This window comes from Grus americana, chromosome 2 (assembly GCF_028858705.1).
Source record: "Grus americana isolate bGruAme1 chromosome 2, bGruAme1.mat, whole genome shotgun sequence".
In the NCBI taxonomy this organism is placed as follows: Eukaryota; Metazoa; Chordata; class Aves; order Gruiformes; family Gruidae; genus Grus; species Grus americana.
The window spans coordinates 90,751,488-90,777,022 of NC_072853.1; the positions used below are offsets into that span (position 1 = coordinate 90,751,488).

The 25,535-nt window shown below is 41.5% G+C and overlaps 1 protein-coding gene across 20 annotated transcripts in view; it reads right to left on the reverse strand.

Moving 5' to 3' along the window:
- Positions 1-4,627: 4,627 nt before the first annotated feature.
- PIGN (phosphatidylinositol glycan anchor biosynthesis class N) overlaps positions 4,628-25,535 on the reverse strand; it is a 108,310-nt gene continuing 87,402 nt past the window's right edge. For 6 of the 20 annotated variants that reach the window (XM_054815821.1, XM_054815816.1, XM_054815823.1 and 3 more), the window contains 8 exons: positions 24,486-24,588; positions 22,220-22,306; positions 19,502-19,557; positions 18,942-19,017; positions 17,587-17,660; positions 14,618-14,660; positions 12,898-12,950; positions 4,628-5,500 (listed from right to left, as the gene is read on the reverse strand). In XM_054815821.1, the coding sequence (XP_054671796.1) occupies positions 5,377-5,500; positions 12,898-12,950; positions 14,618-14,660; positions 17,587-17,660; positions 18,942-19,017; positions 19,502-19,557; positions 22,220-22,306; positions 24,486-24,588 (616 nt within the window). In that variant the 3' untranslated portion in view covers positions 4,628-5,376. Of the gene's footprint in view, positions 5,501-12,897; positions 12,951-14,617; positions 14,661-17,581; positions 17,677-18,941; positions 19,018-19,501; positions 19,558-22,219; positions 22,307-24,485; positions 24,589-25,535 lie in introns of those variants that run through there. The other 14 variants (XM_054815822.1, XM_054815830.1, XM_054815824.1 and 11 more) reach the window with 13 other exon arrangements.

Genomic DNA, 25,535 nt, shown 5'->3' on the forward strand with positions numbered 1-25,535 from the left:
GACTGACTCCGCACTACCCTGCCCCTTGCTCAGCCACCGGCCCAGGCACGGGGCGTGCGGGGCTCGGCAGCTGTACGTTGGATCACAGGACAATTCAGGTCAGGAAGGACCTCCTTGCAGCAGAGGTGACACCCTGAGAAGCAGGGCTGCAGATGGCAAGAAATTCAGAGTAGAAGTGAGCTCCACCACTTGCGGTTTCCCATTGCAAGCACATTCGGCTGGGGATCTGGGCGCGGTGCTTTCTCTCTCCCCCTCGGAGAATGCACTGGGTGATATCCAGCCATTAACGGGTTTGTCAGCGGCACTGACCCGAGTGAAAGGTAAACCTGTATGGCAGCTTCACCTTATGTAACATTAAAGGAAATGAAAAAAAAAGGCATTTGCTCTTACAACTGACATGGAAAATAAAATACGAACAAAATAAAGTGTGTTTTCCTATATTTCCACTTGGTATTTTCCACCTTCAAAGTTAGAAAGTTACAAAGCTTGCTGCCAAGTGTATGTCAATAAATAAACAAATAAAGAAAATATCTGCCAGCTTGATTTCAAAGGTCACCGGAAGGGGAGAGTGACACGCTTTCAGCCTTCTCCTTCCCCTTTTCCATCCTCCTCAAATGCTAAAATGCTGTGCCCTGCCCCGGGGCGAGGAGGGAGCCCTTGCAGGAAGCAGCTGAACTCCCGGCCTCTTTAAGCTGATGAACTGGATTCAACCCTGCACATCCTTATTAACGTAACCTGTCCAGGACAGACCACTTGAGAGAGTTGTAAATAATTTGGTGACCACCACCCACTGTAACGGTCAGTTCCAGCTCACCACGAGCCCCTTCTCCCAAACGACACAACCAGGGCTGATCTGGGGCCGTCCCACACGTGCAGCAGCAGTGCAAGGCAGGCTCCCAAACCTGCCGCGGCAGCTCACAAAGCAGCTGCCCAGAGACAACGCACAGGAGAAGAAAGTCAAAGTCTCTTGCCTTCAGGCTGGATGAAGCCATGTGATGGTGAAGAAGGGGCCACCCGGAGCTGCCCCACCACTGACACAGAGCAGACCCCAGCGCAGGTGCCAGACACACGTTCTCCCTTCCCTGCCACAACTGTAGCTCCCCAAAATATTCTCTCTAGCTGGTTCCTGCTCACAGCACCCCACATCTGTTGGGATGCAGCAGCAAGCTGGGCACCCTCCATGCTCTCCTCCTCTTTGGCAAAGGCATCTGAGGGAAGTACCCTCACCACCCCTAAGACACAGGAAAAGGGACTGCAGGATTCACGCAGACAATTTTGAAAAGCAATGATGAGCATCGCACCCTGACAGGTTAGCTGGGCTGGTAGGAGCTGAAATGACATTTGTATCATGGCTTGGCCAAACCAGACAGCGCAGTTCAAGGGCGATGCTAGAGAGTGAGGTTTGGGTAAGACCATGAATGTTCATTCATCTCTTTGTTCTCATTCAAGAACATGAAGGCTGTAGCAGCCTTACAACTAACAGCCATGGCATGCATTTGAAATTGCCAAAGCTTGTAAAATCTGATTTAGTCTGTGAAGGGGAAGTCATTTAGTTTGAGTCATAAGAGGTCTTGATATAATCTAAGCTTCATCATCTCTGAAGAAACAGCTCACTCCCTGGACGGATATCAAAAGGCTGCTGTGTACAGCTTTGATAAGACAATAGCAGAGAACAATTCCTAGCACTGAAGATTACAAGATCTTTGTATCAGCTGCTCTTCAGTACAGCTTCTCTCACATTACACCACCTGATGGGCACTCCAGGTTTATGGTTAGCTCTTCAGGGGTCCGTGACTCTGAAAGCAAGAAGATATAAGCTTTGCAGAGGTTTTTACACTACAAGTATAGTTACAAAAAAATATTGTGCAGCCCCAGGCATAAATAACAATGTTGATCTACCTGCCTTTCCCCACCTGAAGTTTTTGTTGTCTGGAGCCTCACCTGCTGTAGGAGTCAGAGAGTCTGCAACTCTGCCGCAGGCAGGCAGGAGGGCTCCGGGTAATTCTGCCTTTGTGTCCTTAACAGAAAACACAGGGGCTGGGCAATACCTGCACTGGCCTGCAAGGCTCTGCTGGCTCAGAGCCCCCCTTTCTGTGTCCCAAGTCCTGTCTGGGCCCCACGAAGAGGGATGATGTTCAAAAGACCCACAAGTAGAGGAAAAGAAAGCTTAAACTCAGCCGAGTACAAAACTTTATTCCCTACCTTAGCTCCTAAGGCTGGGGAGGACTTTTTATTGCTGATGACATTTCTTTCTGGAAAGGAGAGGAACATGCATCGTATCCGTGGGAGGGAAGAGTCGACTTTGTCACACACCCCATGGGGCTGTGTAAAGTAGCTGAGTGGGAGAATTTTTGACACCTCCCTGTGCTGGAGTAAACCCAAAAGTGCGGGCCAAAAGTCTGGCAAGAGCCTCCCCTGGGGAGACACGGGAATAGCACAGCCAATCCTGCCTCTCCATGAGAGCTGCTCTCCAGCATTCCCGCAGCCCTGGCTAGAAACTGAGTTCACAAATGGCAGAGATGCAAGGGACCAGCGGGGGAAAGGGAAAGGTCAGCTAAGGATGCTACCACTACGGCCCTACCAGAGCAAATGGCAAACAGGAACAGATCCCTGCGGAGCAGCACTGGGGAAAAACCAATGTGCGCGTTGCAAACGTTCCCCCGTGCTCATCGTCCCCTTTCTGCTATTACAAGAAGATGTAAAAAACAAAACCCGCTTTGTGGAAAGAGACACTATGGAATCCCTTAAGCAGAAAAAGCAATTGAGGCAGGTTGTACTTTGGACAGCCATTTCCACTCACCTGCATACCAGAGTATATGGATTATTCCTACTACCACAGATAAGCAGCACCACATGCAGTGGGGTGAGACCCTGTTTTCTTACCAGCCCCCTGTGGTAAAAAAAGACATCAGGCCTGAGCTCCTGTGCGCTCTCCCAGGAAGCCTGCAGCACCTCACAGTACGTACCTCCAGCGTTTTCACTTGGTAGGCAGGACATCCACTTGGTCTTGCCATAGATAGCAAGCGGTTTTGACATGTTTGCAGAAGATGTGCCTTCAGGGCAGCAGCCCTGTGCGTCCCACATTCCTATTTTTTCAGTCAATTCCTTCACATCACACCAACACCAGCTGTTCAGCTGCTCCTGTTAGTGAATTTGCTCTACAAACAGTAGTTTTGCAAAGAAATCACTCCAGCAATGGAAGCTGGAATGCTCAATGGTACAGCTGCCGATAGCTGTGTGTACAGAAATGAGAGCACTGTAAACAGAGGTCACAAGGTATGAGGTCACACAAAGCTGGTGATACAGTACCGTGCAACGATACAGCGTACCTTGTACACTGGGGCTGAGGTGGGGATGACTCTCCCTTAGCAGAGACTCACTGGATCTAAGTAAAACAAGTGTGGCAGATTCTCGTACTTACACATAGTCTTTGCTGTGGCAGCAACCTCCCACCCGCTCATGGCTGCTCCTTGCCTTGGCTGCATGGTGCGACTACCAGCAGTGGTAACAAATGTGAAATATCTTCTGTGACTGACGCCAGCTGTGCTAGCAACGTGCCCAGTAGGACCACCGGACCACTACCTAGTGGAAAAATGACTCCCTCTCCAGCGCTCAGACGCTCTCAAGAGGCACTCTGAAGCTGCACGGATAACTGCAGGCCCATGAAATGATCTTTTTCTAGCACTCAACAAGCAGATGGAGGTTTGTGACTGGTTTCTCCCAGCCAAACTTCCTGGAGAGGGATGACTAGTTTCCAGAATGTTAAATGTACATGTGACCACGGCCAAATGCCAGATGGCTGGAAAGAGTATTGGAGCAGCCCTCACGACGAATGTCTAGCCTTGGCTGCCAGCATCATGTACCGTATGTAGCAGCTCCCAGATAGGAAGGCCTGGCTGCAAGTTGGGAGCGTGACACAAAGATATTACATAGCACAATTTCTAGTGATGCCATTGTACAATAGCACAGAAAGAAGAAAATTTTTTCTTTCACTCATTTCCTTCACTATGCAAAGGGGACTGCATCAAAAGCACTTTTATGGATAATGTGGATGGAAAAAGCTGTTTGAAAGGCAGGACACCTAGTTCTGTGCAGGAGATACAATTTTTGTTTAATTCTCGCAACAGATGACTTCAGGGAGTGACGAAGTATTGAGGTGTAGGTGGGTACTGTAATTTGTGCTACTTAATCAGTTCCGGGCTAGTGGTAGGGAAGCCAATGCTTGCTGTTGGAAGGGCTACGAAGTTACAAGTCTACCTGAAAGCCTCATGCAATGTATTTAGAGTTACTGGGTCCCCAGGAGCACCCACAACAGGAGAACCTCTAAGCACCCTGGCTCTTCACTCTCACTTGTAATCAGCGTACAACCAGGGGATTTGTGTCTGCATTTGATTGCTGGTGCAGCCATTACCCAGGCTGATGCTTGTAATCAGGAGCAGAACACAAGTGGAAAGTAAAACAAGGAAAGAAAGGAAAAAAAGTCTCTGTGTGGCATCACTCTGCAAACCACCAACTCCAGGTGCAGCTTCATGACCTCCTTATGCTGATCTAACTCTGGGCTGCCACTGAAACAATCAGCCCGAACCTTCCCGCCCACCCCATCATGAGCTGGACCAGAAAATCTGTCTGAACACTATTTTACAATTCTTTAATCAGGTTCCTTTTCATTTGGATAATTACCTGAGCTGGCATACTGCTCAGCTCACCCAAGCACAGGAGGCAGCAGTGGAGCACGGTCAGCAGCAGCAGTTCACACCGAGGTTAGCTAGAAGCTGTTGCCTTAAAAGCAACAGCCTCGCAGCGTACCGGTCTTAACCTGCCTCAACATATTCTCACATGCACATTGACACAGCTTGCAAAAAGCATAGCCAGTTTCAGAGAAATTCAAATGCGTATGCCACATTGGCAACATACAAATCAGTGATCTGCCCAGACTGATTTCATTTATGCTTTAGTCTGTGAGATGCTTATGTGAGACATGAAATGAAGCTAGGACTTTGCAGACTCATAATGAGAGTGAGCCTGTGTGAGACAAACAGCTGGCAAACAAGTTATCACAACGACAACAAAAAAAACCCCAAGAAATGGTTGCCTATTTCTTTTAAAAAGGACTTTGTTGTTGGGTTTATTTTCAAGCAATATGTACACTTGGAGAATAAAGCTGAGGCATTTTTAGTCCCATCGATGTCTAAATGGCAATCTCCAAATGCAAATTTCAGTCACGGGACAGCATTCAGCCTGTATCAGCAGCACGCTCTGATCCCTGGATGGGCTTTTGGCACTCTAGTCTGTTAACCTATATTTACATTCCAGAAGCGGAGGTTGGTTCAGAGGAAGCTTGAGGATGGGAACAAGGCAGGATGATTTATCACTTTATCACGTGGAATGGTGCTTAGTCCTTCTGGGAAATTCAAGTCTCTTTGTAGTTAGCAGCTGGGCCAGTCCATTCATCAACATCATAAATATGGTCAATGACATCACCAGCACATAGTGGCTAATGCTGCAAGGAGGAGACAGATAAAAGAAGTGTGAGAAAAATGCAAATTTGCAGAGTACAAAAAACCCCTGACATAAACCACCTCTGAATATTTTTTTTCTTTTTAAGCTTGGCCTAATTATTGGCCTAGTAAGTCATTTTATATATGCTGCTCCTGGAAGACAACTATTATAGCAGCACTAACATGTAAAAACCAAAGTCTGTGACAAAATAAAATGGTGGGGACAACAGAAAACACAATTGAGCGTATACCAAGTGAATAAGAGGGTACCGGGTGTATTTTTCATTCAAGTGGGTAATTCGACATATGTAACTGAAACCACTGCAAAACTTCCATTTGCTGTGAACTGGTAACGCAGAATCTAGGTAGACATTCCTCAGTAGTAAGACAACTCAAAGATTTATGTCAGTTGAAGTGCAATTTTCTAGAGAAAACACTATTCCAGTGATGAACAGGTTTAAGAAAAAAAACGACTACTTTTTCACTGAGCATTTCCAAAAATTGTGGAATTCTCTGCTATGGTAACACATGGTTGCAAAGAGATTAAAAAAATGAGTTCAAGAGTGGCTAATAAACACAATGTGAAGATGCAGCTTCTGGGTTAGGAAGTCCTTAAGTCACTAATAATTAAAAGGGTAACAAGCAGAGAGCTTGTTCTCCCCTTGCTCCAATTCTGGTACCTGATTTACACTAGTGCTACCGCTGGGCTATTTAGGGTCAGACTGAGATTTGACTGAGGATATTCAGCATCCTGTGTTCAACATCTGAATCAAGCTGCTATTATTGTGAACCACTAGCCATTAAGAAATTAGAATTTTTCCAAATCCAGTGACATTTCAGGCTAGAGTTGCAGACAAAACACTGCTACACCCGTGTCCATCACACATCCAATGCAGCTGTTTGGTTTTTTTCTGGGACTACTGAAGATACTGATGTTCTGACATGAGAGGTATCCATACCTCCTGATGCACCCATCTCCACTATTTCAAAGCAGATGGCTCTTTAGGACAAGTGGGGTAACTTCAGACTCAATGATGTCTGAGTTTAGCCACAAAAAAGGATTGCAAGGAGCACTTGCCAGTTTAATGGCCTGGAACTTCTGCCAGAGGACTCATTCAGTTTGAGAGTTTAGCCACAGATGAGCAGTAAAGCTCATAATGCCAACGCTATCAATCCTCACGACCCCAAGACCATGACAACCCTGGCGCCAGCCTAGCGCAATTTAGCTCTGTGGAGCGGAGAAGCACCAGCTCTTAACAAAGCTGGGCTGCTAACCAGTGTGAGAGAATAAAAGTAATCCAAAAAGTTCACTAACGAGCAGGAGCTCTTCCACAGCCAGGATACCAGCACCCAAAGGACCCAGTCTGACCAAAGTGGATGGAGAATACCGAAAGGGACTTGACTCATGCTACAAGATTTTTCTGTTTCAATTTAGTTTGACTAAACCTTCTCACAAACACCTTGGTCAAAATACACAGTTTTAAGAAATCAATTACAAAAATCCATCGGCACAAATGGACTCAGACCTCAACAAGCATAATACACCCCAACAGCCTGTAGCTTGCACCTCTGTAAACTCCCACCTGTATGCAGCATAACTGAAAATATTCAGTAATGTGAACAACTCAAGGTTTAAAATATCAGACAGCAACCATCTTTCCCATGTGCCTCTCCTATAAGCATCTCCCCCGCCCAGCTTTATCGAAGCAGGGCAGCATGCCTGCGAGAACCGTACCCCTGCCCTATTTCTGTGGGGAACATGGAAGATGACACAGCGAGAGCATGAAGTCAGGCACAGAGCATACTTTCACCTGATCAGTGCACTTTGGACTTCGTAGTTCACAGCACATTTACGATAACAAAGATAACACAAACACCTCAAGAGCTGCCCTTGGAAGTCCACCTGGGTGCATTACAGGTTTGGTGCATAGGAAAGGACATGTTGCCAACTGAAAGTCAAACCCTCCTTGCAGTTATCTTCATGGCGCAATGTGCCCTTGGGGACTTTACAAGCACCACAGGTACAGACGTCGGCGTGGCTCTTAAGGGAACAGCCACTGAGATAGACAGCTGGATGGCTTAACGTCTTATGTATTACTAGTAACACCTCAGCTTTCCTTCTCACCTGGCACCAGAATTGTAGTGTTTCACGTAAGCAGCAACACCACTTTCCTTCTAGCTTTCAAAGAAAGCTTGAATGAGAAAACCAAAAAGCAGAAGCCAAATGAAGACCCTGCCTTTATTCCTACCAACACCCTGAGACAGTCACTGAAGGATCGGCAACTTGCTACCATCAACATGGTCCTTACACAGGCATCTGAGTTCCTGTCTGCCCCAAAAGAAGCTTTTCCAGATGTGGGTGCTAATCAATGATTTTGGGGGGCATAGATGGGCATTCTCAAAGGAAAAAAGTCTCCACAAACTCTGCTTAGCTACCTGTCAGTCAAGGGACTGGTTCCTCTGTACTTTTGTGAAGAAGAGTGCTGCACACATTTCTCCTTTGCTATACTGCAAAAGGCTGAATAGTTATGCTCCTTCATTAAAATATCAGATATTCAGAGTAAAGAAATATATATATATTATGCCATAGAGCACAATTAAAAACAATTTCAGTCTACCTGTCACATAATTACAAACAGTCAGCATCTCTGGGGCTATCAGCAACTGATACTGCAGTGCCTGCAGGCAGCTCTGCTTGGTAAATTAGTTCTCAGTCTGGGGTAATGCTGTAATTAAACAAACAAAGCAAGACTCTTACAGGTATATGCCACAACAGCAGTGGCAAAATCTTGATCCCTACACAACCCAGAACGGCACTCTTGGCTGCATCTGTAGTTACAGTGAAGCAGGTAATTCTCAAAACAAGCTTCCTCCATCAGAAGTCAACCTGAGCTAATAAGAAAAAGGAGCAAGACTCTAGGCTCCAGGCAAGTTATGCCTTCCTCCAGGCATGTGGAGGAAGAAGAGACATTAAACAGGTACAAGAAAATAGCATAGTGGGGCACAGCGGGGCAATGCCTATAAAGGATGAGTTGGACAAGGACAGATAACAGTAGAGAGAAGAGGTAGCTGGTGTAGGGGATCATGGATGAAAGGTGAGTGCCCTGTGTATGGTCAAGGTCAACAGGCAAAGCTGGTGCTAGGAAAACTTTGTATCAGAGAGGAAGACGCCTGTTTTGGTGGCAAGGAACCAAAAGGAGGACATATAAGGTACTACCAACTCCTGGCTTTGTTTATGACAGTGTACATTGGTGAGAAGTATTAATCAAAGACAAGAAGAATCAAAGATAAGTAAAAAATGAGAGCAGGGGGAAATCAATCTTGCTCCAAAACGTGGCTTTCTCCCAACACAGGCTAATTTCTAAGATGGCAGACCTTATAAGAAGCTGGGAAGACAGGAAGATGGCGTAAGTTATCATAGCAATTAAAAAAATAGAAATAAAGCAAGTTAACCAAAAGCAACTCGTGCAAGGACTTGTAAAAGCACCCTCCAGAAAAGTCCAAGGACCTTATTTCTACATGACTTTGAAGTGTGGAATTGTTCCCAAGCACACACTGAGACCTCAGATTTAGATTCTGAATTTTAAGTCTCCTGCAATTCCATCCAAGATCCCACACCCTCTCTCCTCTGTTTCACATGAAACAAAATCACAAAGCACATCACTCCTAGCTCCTATTTTAGAAATTGTTGGTAAACGTTGTTTTCCTCCTGGTTACAAGACCTTTGTTTCAATAGTCAGAGCTAGAAGCCTCAGCATCCCAAACGTGAAATCAATTCTGTTATCCCAAAACCTAAAAAACAGTCTCCTGTGCTTTACCATGTCCCCTGAACTTTGAAACTGCAGAACAGTTAAGACTGTATCTTTCTCTTTATCTTCCGGCAACTGTTATAAAAAGAGGGAGGAAGTAGTAGAGTATGTGTCTGTATAAAACTATATAATACTGTCATATAAAGAAGCTTTAGAGTTTATCTTGACTATCTGAATATACAGCTAGTTACAAATTGTATACACTGTATAGATATAATAGGCTTTAAAGCCTGTATCTCCCTATCTATAGAGATCTATAGATAGAGATAGATAAACATACCTTTTAAGCCACAGAGAAATTATTTTAGTGACAAAGAAGCTGAAAAGCTAGCTATTCCATTTGTCTGCTTTTCAAAAAATGAAAGAATCTGTCAGAACAAACTTCTCATGATCACCTACTGCATACTGATACATCAAAAATACTAGGAAAACTGCATTATTATTTTTAATGAAATGTCATGGTGTGGGTTTCTAGGGCATATGATGCAATTTAGGGTGACCTCAAGATATATAGGTAGAGGGTAAGGTTAGCAGATCTCAGAAGCTTGCGTAAACCACTGCTATGAGTCCTGTATTCACTGCAAGATTATTATCCCGTTATTATATCAAAACGATGAAAAGCACACTCTGAAAAACAAGTTCACATTGACTTTGGCACGACCATTAAGCAAAATGGCTTGAAAACTTTCTAAGAAGTCATAAATATTTATGATAATTGATAATTTACTGAGAGGAAGGAATCAATGGTGCGTTGCTAATTTGCTGAATGTGGTAATACAGGACTGTATGTTGGATCTGTTGTTGCCCCGCATTTCATTATGACCTGGAAAAGTGGGAAAAGTACATATCTCTTTACTTTAAGGGCAATACTTAAGTGGCATGGTAAATTCAACCAGGAGAATAAAGACATAACATTGTCAAAGCAGATATGAGGCACAGTAAAATGACATAGAATGTGGTTAAGGCATAGTAGAATGAGATGTAAAAGCCAGGAGTTGGGGGTGAAATAAAAAAAAAAAAAAAAAAGGAAATATGTCAGTTCAGTAAACAAACCCTACTTCCAAACAATGAGAGAGATCTATTAGGAAACAAAACATCACCACAAAAAAGCAGAGAAGGTGGTATTTTTATCCCAAGGAGTTTAAAACCAGCTTTTACACATGAAACTTCTGAGCACTGGTATTGAAAAACCCAAGCACTGCCTAATGAGGGTTTCCTACTGAACTTGCACATTCTTATAGTAAGACAGAGGACATACAAAAGTTTTGAAGCATGGTGATTAGAAAATCCATAGAAAGCCATCATCACAAAAAAGAATGAGTATGGAAATATATATCAGAATCTTTGCAAATGCAGCACATCGTACCACTGGACTCTGACACACTTTAGAGGAATGAATCTTCACTGAGCAATTAAATTGCTGGTTTTCCACTTGTGATTTCAATGATGTGGTAACTAGTAATATAAAACGAACCCTGATAATTGTGTGTGCGGACACACACACACTTTCTATCAGTGCCACGAAAAAAAAAAAAAAAAAAAAGATGAGAGCAGCTGTCCCTAAGGGTGTTCCTATTCTTTGTTCCATGAAATCCTACACAGGTTTTGTTGAGATATAAACAGTTGGGGAAAAAAAAAAAGAACTGTCATTTCCTTAACTGACTCAGCCTTCTCAGGAAAATTTTGGCAACACCTAAAATGTCAACTGAGATGGGATATTTTCAGACCTTGCTGTCAAAGCAACAACAGACAATACCACAATGGGAACGCTACAGAGCTGTCACTGCAGTTGCAACAGGGGGACAGGAAAGAGCCACATTAGTATCTCTCTCCCACTGGTTTTGGGAATTGCCCAAAACCCCATGAAGCCCATCTTCACTTTCAGGAATAAAGAAAAAAAATCTTCTGCTGTTGCCTGCTAATTTTGCCAAGCTTGAGGATCACACATTAGAAATCTGCTCAGAGGAGAAGGTTCAGGTGCCAAAATACTGCTTATATTAGGTAAAAGAAGGACCGCTTCAGTTTTGCGCCTATGGCTTCACCTCTCTTCTTATGCAACCTAGTCATTTTTATCTTATGTGCAGACACACACACATATAAAACATATATAAAGACACTACAATAATATAACGTAGGTGGCAAAGTCAAGCACTCAAAAGCGAAGTAATGACAAATTTAAGGCTGCCTGAACATTATGCATTACCACATTAAGAATTAATCACAATTTACTCTTTTGAAAAGACTTTTTCAGTGCTTCAGTGCTCAAAACACACACACACACAGAGGCAGGATTACGGTTCTGCGTAATGAGCTCCCCTACAATCTCCAGGATAAGGCAATCTTCCAGATGAAATGGATCCAACAATCTATCACCATTGTAAATCTCTACGCTATGAAGACTGCATATCAGAGAGGAAGTTTTTGGGTACTTTTAGCAATTTACATTTTTGCTTGCTGACTTCCAATTAGAAAGCTTCCTGCCCAGCAGAACAGAGCTTTTCTGAGGGCTTTAACATCCTTAGTAATCTGCACAGGAATACGCACCAAAGGATGAGGCCATCTGATTGACCATAAACTGACCATAGCAAGGAAGCGTGACGTTAAAGCATCGTTCTCACTATTTGATCTACCTGTATCTCTTCCCATTAGGAACTTCCAAACGGTTGCTACAAGCAGGGATTTGAACCTCCAAAGAAAACAGGCAGAATACACAGAATACGTGTGCATGCGTGCACGCATGCATGTGCTCGGGGGAACGTTGGGGCTCAGCAAAGTACAGAGTAAGTGTAGACTAAACAGAATATTAACAATGGGTCACTATTCAACTTCTGTTTAAATAACTGTGTCAAGTGACCAGATTGGCTGGATTATTAACAACACATTCCCTACTAAGCTTATTATAGCATTTTATCTATTTCCACAACTCAGGGAAGGTAAATCTGAAATGCCTATTCCTTGTATTTGTTATTTCTGGACTATTCACAAGTCAGACTGCACAGCTGAAAACCTACTCTACGATGTATGCTGTGGGGGCTAGTACAACTCATAATGGAAAACAAAATCTTTCACTTTAGCTGTGATTTCTATGTTTAAATGCTACAGATTTACTCTTCCCCAAGAAGGCTAGGATAAATGCATGGGTCTTGGTAACCACCAATATGTTTGCACAAGATTCATTCACAGGGGATTGTATATGGAGGCTTAACTGGATTCAAGACAACTAACAATTTTGTTAAATTGTTACTTTAACAGTGATTACAACTAATTAAAATGCAAAACAGTAATTAAAATATTTTGTGTGTAATTACTGTTCTTTAGAAATCAAACAAATCCTACTAACTGTATTTCTTACCATGCTAGATTCATTACTTACTCCACATTGCTCTGGCACACATTAAGACACATGTTTTAGCTTGGGATATACGTACATGTACATATACGTGCACACACGTTTTAAGTATGGGGAACATCACTGAAGCATTTGATTAAGGAGACTAATTGGAAAAAATTACAAGAGTTCTGAGTAGATAAACAGCAATATTAACCTATGAGTCTTTTAAAAATGCAGTGGAGGCAAAAAAATACTGTACCTTGTTCCAATATCCAGCCAGCTTCCATAATCTTTAACCAAAAAGAAAAAATGCTAGGAAATAAACCAACTTTGATTAGTACATCAGCATTGCACAATTTGAAACACAAAATTAAACCCCATGTTTTCAGGCTGTTTACTCCAAGTTTCTAATTCTTCAAGTAGAACAAGGGCAAGACCTCTCCAGGAATGCTCATTTGGACTGAAGTAAAGAAAAGAATAGGCTAAGGAACCAAGAATAGATTTAACATGGAATCAAACACAAACAGCTAAAGATGGACTAAGTTCTGTCAAGCTGGGCTTGCAAGAAACAGAAGATTACCAGCAGAGAACTTTTCCAATATGAAAAAGCCACCTTATTGTCTGAAATATCGGGATCCCAAACAATGCCTAGTGCCAAAGAAAAGGCTGCATATTGTTTTCATGGAATTTCACCACAAATTTCTTTGGGCGATTTTGGCAGTTCCCCACCTGTACAATGGGAATAATGTTGGGAGAAGATAGCACTTGTTTATTATTGAATATCTCAAATTCTAGCTGGTGGCCACATTGATTCAGGACCACAAACCAGTTCTCTTTTTTTCCTGCCAACTTTCTCATTTCTTGATTTACACACATTTCCTGCATATCAAACCTCTTTGGTAATATTTTGTTTGTACACCAAGTACATATTTGCTAATTGTTTTAAAATAGTTAAACCAAAATAGGAGATATATGACATATAAGACCTGGACATAGAGGGGCTTGCTACACACCAGTACATGCCTGCACTCTTCTTTTGGTTTAGGTAGACTGATTTTATTAATGAAATGCTATGAGTGTGGTTTACTGGTATTTTAATATTTTTCCTGTGAAGTTAATAAAAAATCAGATTAGTTACACAGATTTATTTGAAACTACATAAAACTTTATCATCTTCATTTCTCACTCTACAGACAAATTAGTCATTATTTGGTTTTACTTTTTTTTTTCCCTATCAGGTGAGATCCACAGATCACGCCATACAAGGAAATTATATCAGGAATGCTTACTCCAGAACACGAGCTCTACCTGCTGTTTTGAAAAGGTTTCTCTTTACCTTATGATACCCAGGGGCACTGCTTGCTGGGTTGAAGACAGTTTGAGGGGGCAACAAAAACATACTTTTAATCTGTAAAAATTACGCTGGGGCATTGTTGCGCCTTGGGTTGTTTCAGCTAGCTTGGTTTGTGGATGCAAGCTTTCTGAAGACAGCATTTCCTAACAGCTTGTTACGAAGGGCACAAAGTGTCTTTCTGAGTGTTGCTATCTCCTGGATTCTGACAACTTTAACAGAGCTAGTGGGTAATGCATGTCTCCTTTTCCTCTTTTTTTCAAGGGAAGGTGGGGTGAGTAAAAGGTTCAAAAAGTAACTAAACACAGCTAAACCCAACAGTCTTATTTAAATTCTTCCTAAGAATTTGATTGGAAAGCACATGAAAAACTCAGAATGATAACTTATTACTTCATTTTTGTCTCTTATTAGTTTGAGAATATTGCTTCTTCAGAAGCATTAATTACATGAAATTCAAAGAGCGGTGATTGGAGGAGTTTTATCTCTAAATTATGCTAGGATTTCAATCCAATTCACTGCCCTAGTTACAAAAACTTTGAAGTCTGAAACAAATTCAGATCTCTTTAGATGGAGTTAGGAGAGCTCTCTGCTTCTTGATCTTATTTGAAGAGAATGTGCAACAACTTACCAAAGCCATAATGTCTGAAATCACAAGAACAATGAGGAAAAGGCTGCAAAAGGAAAAAAAAAAACAAAACAAAAAACCCAGACCATCAACCTTTATTCATGGCCACAGATGTTACAAAGCTTATTAAAACCCCCATAAAGAAATTGAAATCAGATATGACTTCTTGTAGTTGCCTTTCAATCACTCAGATTCATTTCAGTCTATTAGAGAACAGTTAAAATATATGGCTAGAACATCTGGCATTTGTAATCCCACCCTGCTTGAAAAAGACATTTCACATTAACAGACTTCCAATTTTACAACAGAGAAACCTAACGAGTCATTTATTGGAGAACAAGAGCATCTTACAAACAGCACCTGCCCATTCCTGACACAGGGAGCTCATGTGCTGGTTAGGCCAAATAAAGCTGATTTAGACATTTCAAGATGGACTCAAGAGCAAGCAAATCTGTTTGGCACAGGCAGGCAGATACCGGAGCCGATCGGTCCTACCCTGACAACCACCCTGCTGGGTAGGAGACTGCGGAGGTGCTCGCCCCCCCTCCAGATCTCTGGGTGCCCGTAAGCTGCTCTGGGAACGCCCAGCATTTTGGCAGCATGCTCCTAAACCCTCTCCGTCAGGTGGCAGGTAACTTCTAGAAAGCAGGCTGCAGCCAGTAAAAGGAACGAGAAAGGAGTGCACAGAGCTATTTTTTCCCCCATTAACCTAATTTTCTTTTCATTAAACTATGTAAATCCTAAATTACATGAAAGCAATTGCTATAACTGGTTAAAACTAGTTTCTAAGTTAATGACACTGAAGCACTGTTGCAAACAGCTGACCCATCAACAGAAAAAGCCTTTAACTAGAACACAGTTAATTCATCAGTACTACCATCATCAATCCACGAAGCTTTTTTTGGGAAAATGTCCTGTGTTGCACAAGCATGTACTGGGGAGGGACACTCATACCAATGCCTCCTGATGAGGAAGTTCCTGATACTGCCTATGTCAGCTATGCTTCATTAGCAAATAAGGATGCAACAAACTGACTGTATCTCAGGCGCACTGAAAGGCTTCTCTCCACTCACCTATGGCTCAGATAGGATGTTGCAACCTTGTAGTGCCTAGGAGGCACTCAGCTAGAGGGCTGTTTCCACAGGCAAGCTCCAAGAACATATTCTGACAGAACATTCCCCATGATCAGCCAAAAAACCAAACAAAAAACCAAACAAAATCACTCTAATCTGTAAACAGGGAGTTTAGGAGGAATTTGTCCAAATCATAAAAATCTACTTTTTGCCCTTCTGAACTGCAGGAAGCCTTTCACAACAGAAGGACAACACTAATTTCAGGGCATGTTTATACACTGCAAAGACCGGATTGTCCCCTGTGACGGCTTAGTTTATCTAGCAGGAGCAGCAAGAGCAATAAAGAGTGCAGCACAGACTTCAGGACATGCTGACAATGAGCGCACAACCTCTCCAGGGATCCTGGGTGCATCTTGTGGTTTCTGCCTTGTTCCCAGGCTGATGCTGTGGCAGCATCACTGCTATTGTTACCTAAGCACAGCTAAACAAAGTCGGCACAAAAATATCAGCCAGAGTTACAAACCACGGCTTCATAAAGCAGCACAGACGTACTCATGTCCCCTGGTTTAAGAAGCTGGTATCGTTTCCCCTCTCACACACTCAGATGCGCATTCCATAAAAGCTTGCGATATCACCAGCGCTGCTGAGGCGACCATTCACAAGCTAGGAAATGCTGACCTTTATGATGCCTGAGCCCTAGAAATGGAAATAGGACAGTTTTCTGTGCAACCCCAATTCCTCAACGCAGCCCTGCTCTTGTATAAGCCTTAGTGAGGAGGACGAATACCCTTCTCCTTTGGGGGTCCCGGGACAGCCCAAGTATGCTGCGCACACAGCTAAGGCAGAGAAGGTAAAAGGGATGGTGAGCCTAGTGCTGCCTCTCCAGCAAGAAGTCAGATTTCAGGCTGCCCTGTCCCTCCTTAGTACCAGGTGGTGTTGTATAAAGAGACAATAGGCAGGGCACAGGCAGGATGAAAACAAACAGAAAGGCAGAGGGCATCACACTGAGCAAGGGCGGCTGCCTCCTGCTCAGCTGAGCAATATGCAGGGGACAGTCTCTGCGGTCCCCCTGCCACAGACAGTAAGGCTTTTGGTCCTCACACAACATCCCATGGTGACAAATTCAAAACCACGTGGCTGACAGGGACCTCCTCCATCTCAGCACCATCCATAATCTCACATGATGAACAAAGGATTCAGTCATGTGCACTGCATCCACTGAAAGAGGTAGAGAGGGCTAACAGTTAAAAAAAAAAATCTTGAGAGTGAAAAGCGCGAGGGTATTTCAAATCTGGATACAGCACTCTGCGAGGCTGGACACCCGTCTCATATTCTCTTTGAAAAGTCTTTAGAGATGGGGAAAGGACTGGCAGCCATCTAGTCCTACTGCAAAAAATAAGAAATACTGAACACACCTGGGAAGCCTTGAACTGCAATGGAAGAGCATCCAGCCCTTTTTTTTTTTTAAATGCTATTTGTAGTGAGGTCAGTGCTACAAAGCTGTAAACTGGTTACATTATAAATGGGTTATTTTAAAAATATTGTGCTATAGGCAGAGATGCAATACAAAACAAAAATCAGACTTTAAATTCTGCTCATTTTTCTACATTATGGGGGAAAAAGTGCTCCTTCTGTGTATTGTCAACAAAGAATATTAAATATCTGATTGTTTCAGACAGGGCCAACACTTTCATTTATACTCATTTATCACTAAGAAAAGAATTCCTAAGCTTGCAAAATCATTGAACAAAATACCCAAACCATAATAACAAAGAAAAGCAACAATATAATATATTGGCTGATTTTTTTTTTAAATTTAGATTGAGATTTGACAATTCTGAATTCTTGCAAAATAGATTTGAAATCCTTACTAATGCAGAAATACAGCACTTACTGTACCTCTTAGAAGACAGTTGTGTTGTGACTTGAACAGCTTCGAAAGCACATGATACCAGAACAAACGGGATTACAACCTGTTTGAAACACAAGCTACATTTTGGTTTATAGCCATATTTACAAAGCAACCTGGCAGGTTGTGGAAACATTTTCATGCCTTTGAAATTATCACAGAATGTGTACGTTACAAAAATAAAATATTGGCAAGAAAGGGTAGAAACTCGTTTTGCAGGAAGCATGTTTAATAAATAAAACCCTCCTTCCATGGTCATAGCTGAACTGCAGTGAAATAAGCCATGAGGCAATATGGAAAACTATAATTAAAACACATTAATGATCCTCACTTCATTTATCCATTTTAGCACTAGTGATAAATACTTCAACAAGGCTAGAAGACAGAACTATTCGGATCCAATATCTCATCTGACAGGCTGCAGAGCTCCAAGCATAATAGGAGAATCTCATCTCAACCACAAAAAAATCTGAACAGAGAATGCATTCAGTAAGGCAAGGATCACGCTGCCCCTCCAAAGCCAAGTCGAGCAAATGTAAGCATTTCAGGAAATTAAGAACAAAACAAACGAGTTAGAAACATGAATGTTGCTGTTTGCTCTTTCCAAAGTTGACCTGTAATCCTTAAGTTAGTAGTGTAAATGCATCACAACTCTTACAGGCTAAAACCTGTTCCCTCGCATCCAGAAAGTTTGCGTTATTGACTTATGTCCTGCAGTATACCTGTAACTTAAGCCTGATTTCTCTGGGACAGAGGTAACAGAAAGCAGAGGCAGGAAATACTGCTTTATTTTAGCAATAATCGATAAATTCCACATCTCCCTTCCTGTTTGCCTCTTTGCCTCTGGCAGATCCTGTATTCAAATATTAGAAAAGAGCTCCCACACCTTGCCTGCAAACAAGAAGTGCAATCCAATCTTTGCTAGACTATTAAAAATAATATTCATTGTAAAATGACAACCTAATCAGCAGAGCATTCAAATCCTGTACTCAATGTAATGTAGACAGGGCTAATAAAATACATATAGATCCTCAATGTTTCTGTAGATATTATACTATAGGGAAAGCTTATCTTTTTTTAAATAATTTAAGTCCTTCCATTTTAATACAATAAACTGATCTAATACAGTTAAATTATACTTCCATGCACTTTAGCTTCTCTCTTCTGGGAATCAGAAGGGTCTGTCTCTAGAAACAGTACAAAGGCTGAAAGCTTCACACGTGGGTAAGAAGGCTAATGAAGCTCAAATACATATATATGTTTTTGCAAAGTAACAACCGTGTATGTGATATGTTATTTATTAAACAGTTCTTTGAGAAAATTTCACTAAGGTGAGATTACTAACCTTGAGCACAAGCAAGCCTCCCATCGTGAAGGGGCTGAACACAGTCAAGAAACAATAGACAGAAGCAGGATCAAAACTGGAGAAACATGAAACAGACATTACAACACATCCTTGAAATGGCATTTTCCACTAAAAAAACAGAGCATTTAGTTACTCTTGTAACACACTGTGCATATATACATTTGTAAACAAGGGTTCCAACTTTCTCTTCTCTTGCTCAATTAGCAAGGACTGCCTACCTCACTTTTCTTTTTCTGCAGTTTTTCCCTGCTCGTGTCTTTCAAGGTGCCATGCTTTTGGTGAGCTGCTGAGCTCTCTCAGCTCATGCTGCCAATAAGTTATAATGGCAATTGAGACAACCTCATAACCAACAAGCTCAGGCTCTTAGGGAACATGCTACAGAGAGCAGAAATGAAATAAATTGTTGTTATTATTATTCCACTGACTATTGCTTTAATTCTGCTGCCCTGATTTTGCTAACCAAATTTATATTTAGCACGCCAACTGTAGGAAAAATTTTTTGTACCCTACTGTGTCTCAAATCAATGAATAAAATTTACCTGTTAACAGAAGCTATGTTTCCAGTACCAAAAAAGGCTGTCACTATGAAGAAAACCTAGATGTATTTAAGGGAAATACACCACAGAAACAGCTGCAGTAAAACAAAACCAGCATTTCCCCTCCCCCCCTTTCATTCCAATTTACCAATGCAAAATCCTATCATGAAACTATACAAGAAGCTGACACACTATTACAGCTTTACACTGCATTAAGAAATCCAAAGTATTGTCTAGCTCTACCCAAGATTTCACAGATGACTCTGTCAATTTTAAAAGACAGGGACTGCCTGGGTAAGATTTTAGAGCCTGTCTTGAGGCCCCTGCCAGAAAAACGCAGCTTGTTTTTTCTGGGCCCCTACCTAGTAAGGTAGGAACATCCCTGGACCACAATCCCAGCTATGCATTCAAACACACATGCTTTTGCAGAAATTACAGTAATGACATACGCATGTGTACCACACACCAAAAGAGATGGCTTTATTGAAGAATTGACTGTGGAAGAGATAGCTGGCTATGCCACAAGACTAAAGGTTCCTACGCTATCCCTCCCATAGCTTTGCTGTCCAAAGGTTATGCTGAGTCCATCCATTGCAACACAAGACTCTCGGGTTTTTTTTCCTTACTTGACGGAGGGAGGACAACTTGGCAGGATCTGCATAGCTGAAAGTTTTTTTTATAAGCCCTATCTTTTTCATCTAGATACAACGCTTGCTGCTACATAAGCCCATGATAGATAGTTTCCTACGTCCTGAGCTCTTTGGGGCCCATTATAGCTCACATCTCTCCAGTCAAACAATGTTTTTTAACTGCTTTTTTGCATCAGGCAGAGGGTTAGTCAGTGATGATGGCTGCTGTTGCCAGAGCTCCCTCTGGTCCTTCCACTCCTGTTATAGCTCCTGCATTGGATCATTTAAGTCTCTGCATAAACAATTTGCAACCAACTGTTCAGCAGAATCGTTGGGATTCTGCATGCAATATTTTGGAAGGATTAGGTCAGCATAACTAACAAAATTATGCTTCCCAAGAGTATCACATCATTTCAAGTTTAGTAACACAGCAGTCTAACAGCATAGTGAAATTCTGCCAGTTAAGATTTATAAGAACAACAGTTCTGCAATAAAACAAACAAAAAATACCAGTAGCACATAATCTATTCAAAATGCTAAGCATAAGCAGTCTGAATCTTCTGTAAGGTCCCTCAGCACATGCTGACTTTTGGGCCCTATATAGGAACCTTGAGACAGTCTTAAGATATACAGCTCACAGGTAGTCACAATGTGACTGCTCTTGTAGAAAATGTTTCTCTTCTAATACCACTCTTTCTAAACATTAAACAGCATCTAAATTAAAAATACCACAACATCTTTTGAGCAGGTGTGTATCACACCTGGTCTCTGCAAGGGATACCTGCCAATTGTGTATTTTTTCAGGAGCCGAACAAAATACATCCACGTGCTTTAGATTAGGATGAGATTAAAGTAGTGCTACAATCAAGTGTTAGATTGAAGTAGTACTATGCTGAAGCTTTGAAAAATACAATTGGATTATTTGATTTTTGTTTTGGCTAACTTTTAGCATCTGACAGACAGCAGTAGCTTTACTAAAAGTTAGCTTATTTTTTGTTAAAAATAGCAAAATAGCAAATGAAATCAATAAGTTTACTGCAAGGTGTCTCAGCTGCTTTTCAGGTATATTCTAAAGAAACACAAACGTTCAACATGTAGCAAATTGTTTTGTCTCCTTCCTTAGTGCTGAACTGCCTTCTTCTGAGGTATCTGTTGCGCTTCCTTTGCTGCAGGTTCCCATATTCCAACAGCGCGCTCTGTGACTGTGATCCACCCTCTCAGATTTGGTTATTCCACAAAATATAAAGCTTGTTTTTGCAGGAACCAGTATTGAGGCAACTCCCTCCTCAGCTCCAGGTATGATAACCCACCCGCACTAGAAACCCGCGTGTTCTAGACTGGCTCATAATTTCTGTCCCACTTGCACACCCATCACCCCTGATGCCAAACACCTCTTGCTTAAAAGCTGCAGTCCCATGATGGAAGAGAAAAAAGACCACATTATCAAATCTACATAGTATTAAAACCCCCAAAAATCGGCTGCAGTTTCAGTTAGAGTAATGCAAAATAACTGTTAACATTAGCGAATAAACAGCTCTTCTCTCCCAAGCTCAAATAGTTTCTAATTGCAGAAACCACGTGTGATATAAATAATCCTAAGCCAGGTTCTGGGAACATGTTTCATTAGACTTTGCAGTCATCTGGCTGGCCGTGGCCACTGCCTGTCCCCCCTAACGTCTTCTTCCTAACACACTGCCATACTCTGAAAACGAGAATAACTTTAATACCTCCTTTTCCAACTGATTTGTGAAGGTTGAGTGAGTTCCCTCCAGCCAAAATGTAATAAAAAAACCCCCCAAACTGAAAATAGGACTCCTTAGAAGGAAGTTCATCTCAACTGTAACGGTCATAAGAGACTAAACTTTTCAAACTGACCAAGGAGCCAGATTCCAAAACAGTGCAGTTCATACTGAATTTTTTTACTACTTTATCAAAAAACATAATGTACAAGACCATTGTCTTTTGAGCAATATGAGTCAAAATCTCCACACACTTCTGTTTCCAGTGTCTACCAGGCTACAGATTTTGATTGCGGGGCCTTCTGAAACAAACCCATCTTCTCCCTGGAATGCAGCAACCGACAAAAGGATACAAAGAAGAAAGACCTGCGGACATCATCTAGGTGGAGCTGTCGAAACTGAGTTATGTCAGTAGCATAGGCGAAGTTGAAAACAGCAAGCTGGAGAGACAGCAGAAGAAATCAATACTGAATATCAACTGATGTACTTTGATAGAACCACCTTATTTTTACTGAAATGAATGAGAAATAAATCTACTTCCCTATCAGCTGTTATTAGAGTAGTATTATGATGAGGACTGCAAACCTTTCCCATATTTTCATTATACTTTAATGAATCTGCCAGAAAGATTGTACAAGTGAGATGATCAAATGAACAGTGGATCTTTTGCTGTTATCTACACTAAAAATGAACTTCTGTGCCTTCAATTTATCATCATCTTTTTTCATCATAAATATTCCTCCTACGCACACACACTTCCACTGCTCACATGAGCATGTGGATAAAGACCCACAGAAATAAAAGACTGCAATTATCCGCAGTTGACTTATGTTGTGAGTGACAATACTAAAATATTCTCTGTCTCCTTCACTCAGTTCTCACCACAATATCATTTGACTTGAAGAGAAATTGTCTTCATGGAGTTTAAGAGGTCAATGAACTCCTTTTCACTGAGGAAAAGCAAAAATTCAAGTAACAGACATTAAACATTGACAACATTTTAATTAAAAATAATCTCACATCATCAGAGAACTGAGTTGGATTCTCTAATACAAGATTCATTTTGTGGCATTCTAGAGATATTTTTTCTAATTTGAAAACAGGAAGCAGAGGTGAGATCATTATTGTTCCTTTCACTTGAAACCAGAAGTCAAATGACATACAGAGACAACAGAAAACTTAATTACAGAATTTACCTATATTCTTTTAATTTGCATTTGATTAATAAAGTGTTCATGACTGTTTAATGCTGCTTCAAATAGAATTTTATTTTAAAATGAACAGAATATCAGATCACCATCAGACAGGCAAGCGTCAGAGATGCCCTGTTACGAGATGCAAAAGGCAGTGTGGGTTCTAGAGTGGAAGAGAACAGTACGTCCCTCAGATGACTGTGCTGTGCTAGAAACCTCCGGTTGCAATCACGGCCTCACGTAAGTGTACTTTTTTACATTCAGATTCCTTCTCTATCACTTAAGATGCTACGAAACATGCTCACACAAAATATCATAACTATACGTAGCATAAATAAAAAGTGATTCCCGTTTCCATTTCTGATATTCAGCCTTAAATCAGTAAATCCTGTTCTCTCTCAAGTTTTAAAATCGTCTCCCTTGCAGGAGAACCACAACAGCACAGTATGCGTCAGGCCCGCTCTTGTGACTGCTTTGGCTCAGATTTCACCTCCCGGCACTTCTCCCTAATTATCATGAGCTGCAAAAGGAAGGAAAGATGTGGACCACCACTTCTCTTACAAGTGACTCGTGACTCCCACGCATCCGTAACCAGATTCTCTGTGATCTGCATCAAGGACAACCCACTTGGCAGAAGGAGGGGAGAGCTCTGCTGCACACCTGCCTGGCTCCCAGCACCCCAAATGCCCTGCAATAGGCACTTTGCCTGTAACCAAATCAATGGCATAGCCACAGTTTGTTAAGCCCTTGACCTAATCTAAAAAGCTAAGCGGCAATGTGAGCAGCATGGGTTTTGAAAACTGCTGACACAATATACTAAATTTTAGGGTGAAAGAAGTTGCATTGATATCTGTTCTAAAACTCCCTCTCTGGTCAAATCTGAGAATGTAGTAGGTTCCAATTTAGTCTCTGGCTCATTGTCTGTCTGATCATAAATAAAACACCATCCTTGAAGAAAAATAGTGTCAGGGCAAAGTCAAATAAGATGTCTGGCATTTCCCATGGGTCATTTCTGAAATCAAATTATTTCTTTTCAACCTCTCACATGGATACTCGTGACTCTGCAATCAGAATAAAAAAAGTACAGTGACATCGTACTTACTCTAAAGAGAGTTACTGTACCTTATGCTGAATTAGCACGACACGCAACAAACAGAGCTTGGTAGCCTACAGAACATACCACTAAGGCAAACTGATTTCCTGCATTCCTAGAAATGGCTCTAATGTGGAATATCTTCTGTAATACCAATTATAAATCTCTCTTACAGAGAGACTTCATAAAACAGCTGATACTGGCTTCCCAAACTTAAAGAAATGCAAAATGTTGCTCTATTAAAACCACTCAGAACATTTATTATATCCTTGAGGAAAAAAAAAAAAAGATAAAGCTGATAATTAACTTGATCTAGCTATCTGGAGCTGTTACCTTCGGTTTGAGTGAAAGGCCATAGTGCTGCAGTGCTTCTTGCTCCATGTATATCCACACAAACATCAAACCAGATAGCACCAGTGGAAACAGAGCTTCGTACCTGAAGAGTAACATAATAATCATAGTAAGTGCATTTACTAATGACTAGTTAACATCAAATACTGACCTGTTTCTTTTTTCTTTACACAAATGATATATCAAAGACCTAATGGCATTCTCCCCCCTCTCTCCCCATTTCTGAGGAGTACCCACAGTTAGTTGGTTGAAGTTTAAATCCATACAGTGATTAACTGGGAAAAGTAGGAGAACGAGAGGCTGCTTCAGCTTTGTCATGGTTTGCACCCATTTCCTTATCTGATGGCTGCCACAACATTGGATGGGTGCCCTTTGTGTCATGATTAATTTTAATAAAACTGGAATAAAATTTAAAGAAACATGAAGAAAACCACATTTGGCATCTCTATAATAAAAAGAGCATTACATCTCACTGAAGTTAAACGCCCTTTTCTTTGCTACATACCAATCCATTGCAATAGCAGCATCAAGTCATGCTCTAATCAAGGCAGCTAAACTATTCTAGCTAGACCCCCGATCTCAGAGGAGTACTTCTGGGTCCTGCACCACTCAAACACAGCAAACTGTGAGTGTACTTACATGACAGATTAAAACCCTTGGGTAACGTAGGGGTGCAGATTGTAATTGGATAATATTAATTTCTCCCTACCCTCTACACCTCAGCTGCACTTCATGGTGCCTCTCAGTTGTTTGGGGTTTTGGTTTTTTTTTTTTTTTCTTGCAGGATAAAATTATAATACTAACACTGAGTATGACACTAATACTGACAAGATTGTAATTTTTCCTTTTTACTTTCTTCCTTCTTGGACACAGACTTGTCTAAAAATAAGCAAATTATTGCAGTTAATCTTGATATTGTTTCTGTACTGTGTCTCCCCACTAATGTAGCTACAAAGCAGTTTCAAACTGGAATAAAAAATTTTGGATAGACATTTCTGCTTTAATTATCAGAATCACAAGCAGTTAATGAAT